Raw genomic sequence first — 14,090 nt, 5'->3', positions numbered from 1 at the left:
AGACTCCAACTCAAAAAATAAAATAAAATAAATATAAAATAAAAATAAAAGGCAGTTGGAAGAATTTTGGTTTTTACTTTGTGTAAGGTGGGAAGTCATTGACTTAGTTTTCACCAGTAACATTTTGGCTGCTCAGGAGCATAAACAGAAGGGCAGATAGGTTGGAAGCTGAGAGACTAGTTGGAATAGTATCACAATAATCCAAGTACGAGGCATTGGAAACTTACACCTTGGCTATCATCAAAGTGATCGCTGTAGAATTAGTCAGAATTGACTCATTATTTGGGGTCAAGACTCAGGCATTGTCATTTATTTATTTATAAAAGCTCCCTAAGAGTTTATAGTGCAAAATAAAGTTGAGAATTTGTGTTGCAGTTTTTAGCACCATTTTTATAGGAATACCTGGACTTTAAGCCACAAAGGCATCTTCATCAGCTTAATTGAAGGGGGTGGAGAATCAGTGATTAGAATCAGTGATTAATAGAAAGTGCTTTTAGATCTGACCATGGTTCAGATCCATGCTATTTATTAGCTGTGTATCCTTGAAATTTAGTTTCCTCATCTTTAAAATGGTGATATCTACTTTGTAGATATATTTGTTATGATTAAGTGAACCAATGTAGATTAAATAAGCCAGTATCTGGTATACTCGTGCTTAGAAAGTAGTAGCTTAAAGAAATAACACATCAGATAGGCAAAAATCCTAAGACTGATAATGCTTAGTGTTGATGAGGATATAGAAGAGTAGGTCACCCCACTGTTTGGTGGGAATGTATTGGAGGGCGATTTGGGAGTATCTATAAAAATTTCATTTTTCCTAGCCCATTAATTCTGCTTCTAGAAATTTCATTCACGGAAACACTCACACTTATATTCAAATATTCAGTAGAATATCTTTTCATAGCTAATAGCTGGAAATAATTATTACTTTTAGTGAAGGAATAAATTGTGATATATTCCTTTTATGAAGTGCTGTGCAGTTATTAAAATTAAATAGGTAGAGCTATACATACTGTCATAGAAAGATGCTAGTATATATAATAGTTTTTTTTAAAAAAACAGCACCAGTATATTTTTAAGAGTATTTACCTTGTCAGTATTTGAATTTTTTGCAAGATTATATTCATTTATTGCTCATGCAAATTTTATATGAGCCTATATAGAAAAGGTCGTGATTGACAATAATTTCATAAACAGTAATACTTATCAAATTATTATAGTACCTATATTTTCTTCAGTGGTTTTATATGCCCTATTATAATAACATTGTTTGTTTTATATATCTGTTTTTAGATATTTAAAGAGCTATAAATTATCCTAAGGTAAATTATAGGTGCTCTAAAGGATTTCATTTAGGAAATACATCTGAAAATTCCAATATTGAAGATGCAGATATATTGCAAAGTTTTTGTATCTACTTAACTAATAATCATATGGATGGGTAAGATGAAAACAGATGAAATATGTTTAAGATGTGTTTTATATATACATGTCAATGTATATTTTTCTGTTGGTTTGCTTCTAGGAATTTGTCCTAGGAGAACAATCTGACAAGTATATAATGACAAATATACAATATTTTCATTGCAGTGTTTATAATAGTAAAAAGTTGCACATAACCTAAGTAACCATCAATAGGTATTAAATAAGTTATGATGAATGTGATAGAATATTACATAATAATTAAAAATAATTATTTAGGTCCATAGTTATTAACGGATAAGATCCACAGTCTATTAAGAAGAGAAGAGGGCCATTGCCTTGCTTGAGTCTGGTGTGGCGACGTGCTCTTTGAGCCATGGCTGTGGCCATGTTTCCTGACTTTGGTCCCCTCCCCCACCTTGGGGAGGTGAATCTTCTCTCTTCCTTCTCTTTCTCTCTCTAATTTACTTTTAAATAAACTTTTCTTTCTTAAAAAAAAAGGGGGGGAGGAAAATAAGCTTAATATATTATGTATAATGTCTTCTCTACAGATGGTAAGACTGAGGTAGTAGTCAGGGAAGGAAAGGAATAGAATAGATTTGGATAGGCAATATGTAGAAAAGGACATTTTAAATTAGCACGTCCCAACTTTTTGAGTCCACGTTTCTTTACTCATTTTTAATATTTTATCAATTTTCATGGTAGATGGTAAAAAGTGACTTTTAGGTTAAAAGTATTTTATCAGTATAATATTAAAAATTGCCCTGTACATTTTTGTTCTTTGTTCTACAGAGTAATTTTTGACTCATAATAAGGAAACTTTTTAGTGATTAGAACTGTTTAACAGTCTAAAATTTCAAGTATTCCATGTCACTGTGTGACTATTTATCATATATGCTGAAAATAAACTCTAGGTCTCATCTAATTTCTTGAGTTCCTGGACTTGACAAGTAGCAAATTGATTCATGGCCCATAGACAAAGTTCATTCCCTAATCGTGAGAGTCTGTGGAAATTCCTTGTAAAGAAAGGTAGATTTCTTTTCTCTGGTCTTTCTCTAATAAACTTTGTTTTAAAACTTTTTTAAAAAGCATCATTTTTTAATTTGCAAGTTATAAAATTGTATTTGACAGTGGCTAGGAATGGCATTTGTGGCATTTTAAAAATGTATTTAAAAATGTATATTTTATTCCCACTTAGGCCGAATTCATCAAGCAATGGTAACATCTTTAAACGAAGATAATGAAAGTGTAACTGTTGAATGGATAGAAAATGGAGATACAAAGGGCAAAGAGGTAAGATCACTGAGTTAAATTTTATTTCTAGATCTACAGTCAAGATTCTGAATAAAACAAAACAAAAATATATAATTTTATATAGTGTATGCATTTTTATCATTCTTTAAAAACTTTCAAATGATTAAAAATTTTCACTCGAAGAAAGGTAGATTTCTCCTACATCTTTTATGTGATTTCACATATCAATCCTGTTAATTATTAGATGAAAATATACTGTTCTTTTAACAAGACTTTTGCTTTGCTGTAATACCTAATTAATGTATTTTTTATCAGTTACTATGTTGTTAATAATTTATATAATGAAGACCATAAAGTGCTATTTTAAAAGATTCTTTACCTGGATGGAACTAGAGTCTATAATACTGAGTGACCTCTCACAGAAATAAAGATCCGAGTATCACATGTTCTCACTCATATAATGGACCTTGAACATCCAATGTAATACTATAAGAAAATGACTGACGGTACTGGGAAACTATGGGGGGGAGGGGGATGGGATTAACAGTAGCAAATATCTGTCTGGGGATGGGGAAACACCTCTTATCAACAGGGTGCCTGAATGAAACGTAATTGTACACCTAACCCTTAACTGTACCCCACAAAACCATAATAACATATTGATTTAAAAAATAAATAAATAAATAAATAAAAGATTCTTTAAATATGTATGAATTATAATTCCAAATCTAGTTTGCAAGGCACTGCCATTCATTAGACTGAAATTGTTTGAGTTTTGTGTCAATTTATTTGAAAAATGAAAGGTTTATTGTCAAAATACTCTCAATATGTGTTTGTGTTGTAAACAGATTGACCTGGAGAGCATCTTTTCACTTAACCCTGACCTTGTCCCAGATGAAGAAATTGAACCCAGTCCAGAAACACCTCCACCTCCCACGTCCTCAGCCAAAGTAAACAAAATTGTAAAGGTTCGTGATGAAAATTCAGAGCTGAGTGTGTGTGTGTGCGCGCGTGTGTGCACGTGCATGTGTGTGCTCGTGCCACGTATGCACGTATATGTAGATGTATGTGTTCTGGTTTGAAATTGGTAGAAAGAGTATACTCTGTAAAGGGTATATTGTAAGTATTGAGTAGTTTGCTTTTTAAAATTCCTTAATTCTTTCTGCCACCCACATCCATGTGTATGCACACATACTTTCAAGGATTGAGGTCTAATTCACAATTATAATAATCATTAGATAAGATCTTAGAAGTCTTTGCCTAATTTGGATTTTTCCTGATACCAGTAGCTTCTTAGGAGATATGATTCAGAACCATTTATCAGTGTTTTACTGACTTTGATTTTGACAAAGGAATAGTAGTTGTTTATGTCAAATAATACTCACCAACTCTGACAGTCTTTTGAAATTATAACTCTACTGTTTATATTTATTAATGATGAGAAATGTTAAAGTGTAGTTTAACTACTTCTGTACTATCTGTGAAGATAAACCTTTAAACCATGCTATATCATCCCTAGCAGTTTTATCTTTACAAAAGTTAAGAGCACATTATTTTTATTGTTTTAAAAGATAATTCCTAGGCCAGGTGTGGTGGCTCACGCCTGTAATCCCAGCACTTTGGCCAAGAGGGAAGGATCACTTGAGCCCAGCCTAGACAACACAATGAGACCTCACCTCTACAAAATAATTTTAAAGTTAGCTGGGCATGGTGGCATGCATCTGTAGTCCCAGTTACTCAGGAGGCTGAAATGGAAGGATTGCTCACCTGGGCCCAGGAGGTTAAGCCTGCAGTGAGCTGTGATTGTGTCAGTGCACTTCAGCCTAGGCAACAGTGAGACTCAAAAAAAAAAAAAAAAAAAATTTTTTTTGTCTTACTTTCTCTCAAAACCTTTCACTATTAAATATTTGTGTCAAAATACCTCTCTTGAACAAGGTAGTACTGCAAAGTTGTTGAATCTGTAATTATTTGTGTTTATTCAACAAGTATTTTTTTTCATTTATTTCAGTAGCTTTAGAGAGTACACATAGTTTTTGGTCTGCGCTTTAAGTGTACCCACCATCCCCACCTGTGCACGTTGTACCTGGTCAACAAGCAGTTATTAATATTTTTACCTTGTATCTGGTATTATGCTGGACAAAATACAAAGATGGATATGACATAGTTTGCAGCCTGTAACAACTGGATGTCTTACAGGGAGGACATACATGAGCATTCAAATGTAGTATGATAAAAGTTTCAGGTTACCAATGAAACATTTTGTTTTATAAACTATGCATATGAACATAAGGCGGATTTTTCAATTCATACAAATTTAATCATATTGAGAATCACTGCTTAGAGGTCATTGGCTAACATTTATAAATGGACTGTCCTTCCTATTCAGCTTTGAAACCTTGGGGGGTTTTCATAGTTTATTCTTGTTGGTATATCATTAGCACCCTTTGCTATACATTGGAATCACCTGGACAACTTTTTAAAATACTCATTTCTGTGCCCCATTCCTAGAGATTATACCGAAAGGGAGGTCTTAGCATTAATATCCTTTTAATAGTACCTGTCTGATTTGAATATGCAGCCAAAGTTGAGAGCAACTGCATTATTTAATATCTTTTTTTGAAGTAAACAAAATAAAGTCTTAGTGAATACATTATAGGACCAAGAGTTTGCTGCCTTAATCTATTCAGTGTCCAAATCCACACTCTAATGAAACCTTTTAAGGATAAATGAGAATGCATGTTTCATAGTGTTCTGATACTGCAGTTTAGCAAGGGCTTATAAACTCGCTGGAATTATTCCCTGATGTCCAAAGATAGCATTTATTTTATGGTTTCAGCAGTATAGCATGGTAATTAAAAGCATTCATTATCGTGAAACTACTTAACCTCTCTTTGCTGCAGATTTCTTATCAATGAAATGAGAATAGCAATAATAATGACCGTGCAAGGTTATTGTAAAGAAAGTTTTTGTTTATTTTTAATTAATTAAATTTTTTTTTTTTTGAGTTGGAGTCTTACTCTGTCACCCAGACTGGAGGGCAGTGGCCGCTCCCGGCCACCGCAGCCTTGACCTGCTGGGCTCCGGCGATCCTTCCGCCTCAGCCTTCCGAGTAGCCGGAATTACAGGCATGCGTTACCACGCCCAGTTGATTTTTTGATTTATTGTAGAGATGAGGTCTCGCCAAGTTGCCTAGGCGGGTCTTGAACCCGCAGGCTCAGGCAATCCACTCACCTCGGCCTCCCAAAGCACGGGATTACAGGCTGAGCCACTGAACCCGGCCAATTAATAAATTTTTAATCGAGGTCTCAATCTGTCATCCAGGCTGGAGAACAGAGATGCAGTCACAACTCAGCACAGCCTCAAACTGTTGGGTTCAAGAGATCCTCCCACCTCAGCCTCCTGAGTAGCTGGGACTACAGACATGTACCACCACATGGCTAATTTTTTAATTTTTGGTGCAGTTGAAGTCTTGCTGTGTTGCCTAGGCTAGTCTCGAATTCCTGGGCACAAGCAATTCTCCATCCTTGGCCTCCCAAAGTGCTGGAATAACAGACATGGCCTGAAGAAAGTTTTTAGAGCAGTGCCTGGCTCATATTAATTCCTGAATATTTTTGGAGGGTAGAGTGGAAAATATCTCATGTAAAGGAACTTTATTTTTTATTGTTGTTTTTTTTTTTTTTTTTTTGAGTTGGAGTCTCACTCTGTCGCCCAGACTGGAGTGCAGTGGCCGCTCCCGGCCACCGCAGCCTCGGCCTGCTGGGCTCTGGCGATCCTTCCGCTTCAGCATTCCGAGTAGCCGGAATTACAGGCGCGTGCTACCACAGCCAGCTAATTTTTTGATTTATTGTAGAGATGAGGTCTCGCCAAGTTGCCTAGGCGGGTCTTGAACCCGCAGGCTCAGGCAATCCACTCACCTCAGCCTCCCAAAGGCACGGGATTACAGGCTGAGCCACCGAACCCAGCTTAAAGGAACTTTTGGATATTGTTAGCATTAATAGTAAGTTTATTAGAAGATTATTGTTTTTCTTCATATAGTTTTGTATGTCTGTCTACTTTAGTTTAATTGAAAGAAGCTGAGATCATGAAATATGTGTGAAGAGAGAAAATATAATGAACTTTTTTTTTGTTTTATAGAATCGACGGACTGTGGCTTCTGTTAAGAATGACCCTCCTCCAAGAGATAATAGAGGTAAAGTAAAAATTTGTTGCATAATTCATTGACTTCTTAGTATGTCCCTGACAAGGCAAATCAGAAGTAAGTATTACCCTTGATGTTGTTATTTATTTAAACTTTACATGGCTAGATTTAAGATTGGTATCTTTTTTATTTCCTAATACAATAATATCAATAATAATACTAAATATTTTTTTAAATGTATGTGATGAATATGAAATTATGAAATGAAATATGCAATTTTTAATTTATCTCGTTCACTCAATAATTTCACAAATGTGAGGAGAGGATCTTGAGAGAGAGAGAAATGGAGAAGTCATTTAATTTGTTGATTTCAAAAAGGTAAATTTAACCATTGTGGCATTTACCATGGTTTTCTGGCTAACCAGCTTCCAAAAGGATCATTGCTTAGCTTTGGAGTCAGCTAAAGAAAAAGGATAAATTGATCAGGCTTGAATTCTGTAGTTAACTGCAGGTTTCCCATGTATTTTCAGCCAGTGAAAAGCATTATTCATGCCTTTTCTACTGTTTAGCAGTTTGGAATTAATTTTTCTCATAGTGATGTTTCTGTGTGTGGGAAGGTGGAACAGGACAGACGAGAAGTATTAGAGGAGAGATGAGAAGTAGAAGACAGTCCTTCAGTTTAAACACTATCCTTTGAGTCTTGTGAAAGTTTTTATTTCTTTATAAAATTTGATATTTATATTTAGGGTTTTTGTTCCACTTTCATAATATCCACACTGGGAAATTCTCTGCTGAAGATTTGCATATTTGAGAATCAAAGAGTAGGATTTGGAATATAGGGAGGCTTGGAGGACTTGTAAGTCTTTACTTTCTGTATATCTGAATATTATAAATTTATAAAAATGCAAATATATTTAAATTTTATATTTTACACACATATTTTAGAAGGATTTCTTTTGCAGTCTGAAGTCTTTAAGACATGGAGGGATTCATATACATATATACTTCTTTAATAATTATTGAAAATTAAACTTGGCTTTAGTTTTATGTAAATTATTCAGTTTAATTTCTATAGATAAAATTACCTTGGTGAAAGCTAAATCTGCACATACCACTTTAAAAGCCTCTTTTAGCTTATGTCTGCTTATTGAACAGAATTATTATATACTGTAGTCTGTTTACATATATAAGTAGAAAACTTAGAAATTATTCATGTAACATTAATTTTCTATTCTGAATTATAAAGGGGCTTTTTTGTACTTACAGTGATTGGTTCTGCACGTGCACGGCCTAGTCAGCTTCCTGAACAGTCTTCCTCTGCACAACAGAATGGTAGTGTTTCAGATATATCTCCAGTTCAAGCTGCAAAAAAGGAATTTGGACCCCCTTGTATGTAAATTATGTATCAAAGATTCAGTCATTTTAGGCATACATGTATTCTCTCTTGGTCATCATTATAAGTCCCCAAATGGTAAACAGTCTAATTATAAACTTCATTGCAGACTTCATTTTACCACTCTGGAAAATTTAATTTTTTTATTAGTTTAGTCTAATTGGGTTTTTTAACATGTATTTTGGAGGAAAAAAATTGAGAAATTACAACAGTGTTTCAGTTGCTCTGAAAATTTATCAGATGTTATAGAAGAAAGTCTTGTGCTTCTTGATTCTTACAATTCAAAGATCTGCGATTCTAAACCAAGAGATGACATGTATCAATACATTTGAGTCATTTTTCTGGACTCTCTCATTTATATATTGTCCTGTTTTAGTTTCGATAAAGCAGCTCATAATGTGAGGCTCACATAGTTGTTATAGGCATGCTTTGTCACTGTGTACTTTTTTTTGTGTGTATGTGGTTAAATTATACATAAAATATTTGAATATAACTGTAGTACTCTAAAAAAGAAAACTATACTACAGCTCATCTTGTTTTTTTAGCACGTAGAAAATCTAATTGTGTGAAAGAAGTAGAAAAATTGCAAGAAAAACGAGAAAAAAGGAGACTGCAACAGCAAGAACTTAGAGAAAAAAGAGCCCAGGTTTGTAACATAAACATATATTTGGTTTATAGACCTACCAAAGGTTAGACTCTATCAGTGAAAATGACTGACATGAAAAAAGTAGTTGAGGTATTTATTTGAAGAATTTAAAGAATTCCTTAAGTTGATATTGAAGAATAATATAAACTCAATATCAATTGAATTTATATTATTATTATATCAATAATAATATAAATGAAAATAACTTATCATATTGATATACTTTTCATGTTTTAATGGGTGTGCATTGACCCTAGTTTGCTCCAGTAAGAATAATAAGCCATTGTATTATAGAATTCTAATGTGTATAGTATAACATTCAAGAATAATAGGCTTTTGATTTTTAAAAGGTCTAAAAATACTTTTGGAAAAATATCCAGTTAAAGTACATGATTAAACTGTAAGTTTTATTATTGCTTTTCTAATGTTAATAAGCTCAATAGGTCTGTCTTGTTCATAGTGGAAGGGGAAACTCCTTGTGTTTTGATTTATACTAGATACAGAGTGAATCTCTATTGTATCCTACTCATGATTCCTTCAGATAATAGCAATGGGAAAATTGCATAGAGGACTGGTTTTTATTGTCCACAGTTCTTTACATATTCGAAATTTTGTTATTATACATGTAACTCCAACATTGTGCTTGTATCTATTATATTCTCAGAACTTGTTTCCTGTAATAAAACATCAGAATCATTTATTTAATAGTATGTTCAAATACCCTTAGATATGTCAAGCTATCATTTCAGATGTTGGGTTCTGGAATTGTGGATCCAGTATAATATCCAAACTGAATAGATCAGTTTTTATCTGAAAGTGGCCTGAGAGTGAGCAGTTGGATTTTGAAATAAATACACATAACAAATTTCTCTACTGATACTTAGCACAGATGCCACCTGGTCTTTCCTATAGTACTTTATAATACTTACACAACTTTGTGATCTCATAATTCTCACTTTAAATTCTGCTTCTCAGTTGATACAGTTGGTATTATTTCCTAGAAGAAGATTAATTGAAAGTAAGTTGAAGTAGCAGTTTTATGATTTTGTTAGGTGTAAAACAAATCTGAATAAGATATTTAAGGGAGCCTCCCCAAAAAACTGGAATTATCTTTTGGAGGACAGACCCCTTGTAGTACATTCGGAATTAGTTGCTTTGGATCTAACAGTCAACCAAAGTTTTCATCTGGAAGTTTGGAGAAGGTTGCATCACGATTTGCATAAGAAACATCCTGAGCTGGGGCAGACAGGTCACTGATTCTTCCATTACGACAATGTACCTGCCCACACTGTGCTGAGTGTTCAGCAGTTTTTGATCAAAAATGGCATGACCCCTATGCCATACTCTCCCTGTGCACCTGATCTTGGCCCAGGCAGTTTTTTTGGTTGTTTCCTGATGAAAAACGTCTTCAAAGAAGAACGTGGAAGAGGTGAAACAAAAACGGCAGAAGCACTCAAAGGCATCAAAACTGACAAGATTAAAACTGTTTTGAGCATGGAAATAGCATCTTGATAGGTGTATTATATCAAATGGAGAGTACTTTGAAGGTGACTGAAGTTTAAACATGTAAGAATAAATACATAATTTTTAGTAATTCTGGGTTTCTCTAGGTCCTGCCTTATGTAGAAAAAAAATCTAACCTCTTAGAATATTGAATCATTTATTGTTAATGGTTAGGAGAAGCTGTTTTCTGTTGCTATTTGTATCTTAATCTGGGTTTTCTCAGTTTTGAAGCAAAAAAGTAAATTGCAGTCAACATTCAAAAATTTGAATTTTAAAAATTAAAAAGAAATGTTTTGGCTTCTGTTTTTTTGAATTCTATATCCTGTCGATCTGGAGCTGTTTTATCATGCCTTAGGTTTTTCTAGAGGATCAACAAAAATAAAAAATGAAGATAAATGAATCCATATCACTGGATTAAACTAAAAGGAGAATCTGATTAAATACATTTTTCTGGAATTTCAGTTTTCCTAGAGTTATTTGTCAGTGCTTAAGATGAACGTTATTTCTTTTTGGGTTCATTTTCTAGGATAGGTAAGGTATATGTATGACATGATTTTTGAAATAGGTAATTAATTTTAATTTTCAAACCATATGTAACATAAATGCAACAAATACAGCATTATTGAGATGATAATAGTGAATTCTTTCTGTCTTATAATAGGATGTTGATGCTACAAATCCAAATTATGAAATTATGTGCATGATCAGAGACTTTAGAGGAAGTTTGGACTATAGACCATTAACAACAGCAGATCCTGTAAGATTCTTTGTAAACTATTACTCTGGAACTTTTTATTGCTTCAAATAAAAACGTTTTTGATACTTGCTAAATTAATATTGTATTTAGCCTTGTAGTTTTTCCTCTCCTTGTGGGTGTTCATTCCCCATATTTTAAGAAGAAAATCAAGAAATCATCCACATGACTGCTTATTTCCCATAATTTGATGCATAAGATATGCTACCCACAGAAATGTCTTTGGAAGGGCAGAGCAACAGTTAAAGGAGCAGAATACCCGGTTTCCTTTCTGACCATCAATTATAGTTTGATCTCAGTGCCAAGCTTATTTCTTCTATAGCTTGGGCTGTAGATCTGCCATTATTTCCTACTGTTAGTAATTTGTTGTTTTTAAATAGATGTTGGCAGGGTGCAGTGGCTCACGCCTGTAATCCCAGCATTTTGGGAGGCCAAGATGGAAGGGTCTCCAGGAGTTCAAGACCACATTGAGCAACATATCGAGATCCCATCTCTATTAAAAAATAGATAAATAAATGTTGTTCTGGCTTTTAACAATAAGTGATGGTTGTTGAAGGCTGCAATGGACCAGAAATCTAGTACTGGAAAAAATGCTGTGCTCTTATTACTCAACTCCTTTCCTGTAGAAGAATGAGAATTTATTGGACAGGGAATACTTTTGTAAGTAATTAGTATTTATGAAAAATAATCCATCTGACTTAGCATATACAGAATGTGTTAATTATGAAAATTGCATTTGCGTTAGACAGATATACTACGTAGAATTCAATAGAATTGTTCATAATACTTGTATCCCACATATTTTAGGCCTTGTTATTTTTCCATTTTGCCTACTACATCTGGACTCGTGCTTTAGGATGGGTTTTGGCAAATTTTCTCTGGAAGGGCCTGGTGGTAAATATTTTTGGCTTTGTGAACCATATGGTCTTTGTCACGTTATGAAACTCTGCCATTGTATTATAAAAGCAGCCTTAAACGATACGTAAATGATGGGATTATGACATTTGTTTCTATTAGTGTGTTTCAGTAAAACATCACAGAAGCAAGTAGTAGGTTCATTTAGGCCCACAGGCTATACTTTGCCAATGCTTGCTTTATGTTAATTATTATTTTAAAAGAGACATGTTTGGAGATTGTAAGATTTATGAAAAATACATATGCATAAGAGTTGACTCTTTGACATAATTATAATATTGTTCAAACTATTTTGCTTAATAATCTACTGAGAATCCTGTTTCCTTCCAATAGTTATCTTTGTCAGCAGCTTTCTCCATAATCAGCCTGAAAATGTACCACTTGGTAGAATAAAATTTTTTACTCTTTTTTGTATATAACACATCTTGAAGTATATAAGGCAGCTTCTTAACATGACCTTAATGCTACTAACAACAGTAGTACCCTGTAAAAAATTATTTCTTAAGGTAATGTTTTGCCAAATAACAAAATAAACATCTTTCCATTTCACTCAGAATTTTAGAAATAATTATATCCAATAACCATTAAAATCTGTGCAAAGCTAATTTGTTTTTTAAGCTTACCTATTATTTATGCTATTTATAAACCTCTAAGATCCCTATAGGAAGTACTATATGGTTAACTTTTCAGTGTTTTACATGACACTGATAATCATTGAAATAAAATATTTTTTATTCCTAGATTGATGAACATAGGATATGTGTTTGTGTAAGAAAGCGACCACTCAATAAAAAAGGTATGATGCTTAATGAGCTCTAATAAAAGGCTGATTGTATCTTATTTGTGATGTAATTTGATAATAGCACAAACCGAATTGATTTAGAAAAATGTACATCATTTCCCTTCATTTGTACATAACCATTATGCAGATTTCTATGGCTAGACTTGTTGGTTAGTTATTGTTCTGTGAGTCATTGCCATTTCTAGTTCTTGCTTCACAGAAATCTTGATTTTTTTTTTTTTTTTACTTAGTAGTTGAAATAATCTTGTCAACTTACTACTTGTATCTAAATTCTTACTACTTGAAATAATTTTTGTACATTAATACAATTGCTGTGAAAATTACTGGGCATTGATTTTCATTTATTCTTTTAGAAACTCAAATGAAAGATCTTGATGTAATCACAATTCCTAGTAAAGATGTTGTGATGGTACATGAACCAAAACAAAAAGTAGACTTAACAAGGTACCTAGAAAACCAAACATTTCGTTTTGATTATGCCTTTGATGACTCAGCTCCTAATGAAATGGTTTACAGGTAGGTACATTTGTTTTAAATCAGAATTTTCTTATGCTGTGTGTTCATCACCACCCTGAAATTGACCTTGGTCTTGGAGTATTTCTCTACAGGTATAAAATGTTATTTTGTTTAAACAAAATATAATAAACATTGTAATGAATATTAACACTTATTCTCTTTAATGCTCCCCAAAATCATAAATCAAATTCAGTTTCCATTGCTACTTGCTAATTAGGTTGTTTTATATATATAAATACATACACACAAACCATATATATGCATAGGAAATTTCTGGAAAATGTTAATATAACCTCTAGGAATAGGATGGGAATGAGGACTTTAGGTTTTTACCTTTTAATCTCTGTGCTAGTAAAGAAATTTGAAATACCTGTTATCAGTCACTCCTCAATTTATCTAAATCTATGTTTACAACCACTTAAGGTGAAAAAGTTCTATAAATTTACTTGTATTTGCCTAATTTTGTCATCAATAAGCTTGGAGATCATTTTAGCACATGAGATTCTTGTATTTGTATATATCCAATTTATAAACAGTTCAAACTTATTTGTATTATACATTGATATCTCAGATTTTTATGTCAAATTAGATTTTTATACATCACCCTGCAAACAATCATTTTTAATAATTATAACAAATCGGTTTTAGCAGCATTGACTATTTTAGTCTATATAAAACTATCTTTGGCCAGGCAGAGTGGCTCATGCCTGTAATCCCAGTTCTTTGGGAGGCTGAGGTGAGAGAATT

The 14,090-nt window shown here is 33.1% G+C and overlaps 1 protein-coding gene across 5 annotated transcripts in view; it reads left to right on the top strand.

The window, feature by feature from the left end:
- KIF2A (kinesin family member 2A) overlaps positions 1–14,090 on the top strand; it is a 65,715-nt gene that overhangs the window by 24,069 nt on the left and 27,556 nt on the right. For 2 of the 5 annotated variants that reach the window (XM_008055132.2, XM_008055134.2), the window contains exons 1-8: positions 2,618–2,715; positions 3,525–3,644; positions 6,811–6,865; positions 8,081–8,203; positions 8,753–8,853; positions 11,018–11,113; positions 12,767–12,821; positions 13,181–13,343. In XM_008055132.2, the coding sequence (XP_008053323.1) occupies positions 2,638–2,715; positions 3,525–3,644; positions 6,811–6,865; positions 8,081–8,203; positions 8,753–8,853; positions 11,018–11,113; positions 12,767–12,821; positions 13,181–13,343 (791 nt within the window). In that variant the 5' untranslated portion in view covers positions 2,618–2,637. Of the gene's footprint in view, positions 1–2,617; positions 2,716–3,524; positions 3,645–6,810; positions 6,866–8,080; positions 8,204–8,752; positions 8,854–11,017; positions 11,114–12,766; positions 12,822–13,180; positions 13,344–14,090 lie in introns of those variants that run through there. The other 3 variants (XM_021710941.1, XM_021710940.1, XM_008055135.2) reach the window with 3 other exon arrangements.

This window comes from Carlito syrichta, unplaced genomic scaffold (assembly GCF_000164805.1).
Source record: "Carlito syrichta isolate Samal-C Ts95f unplaced genomic scaffold, Tarsius_syrichta-2.0.1 Scaffold301694, whole genome shotgun sequence".
Lineage (NCBI taxonomy): Eukaryota > Metazoa > Chordata > Mammalia > Primates > Tarsiidae > Carlito > Carlito syrichta.
Note: the sequence above shows the minus strand (reverse complement) of the source record. Positions and strands in the feature narration are given on the sequence as shown.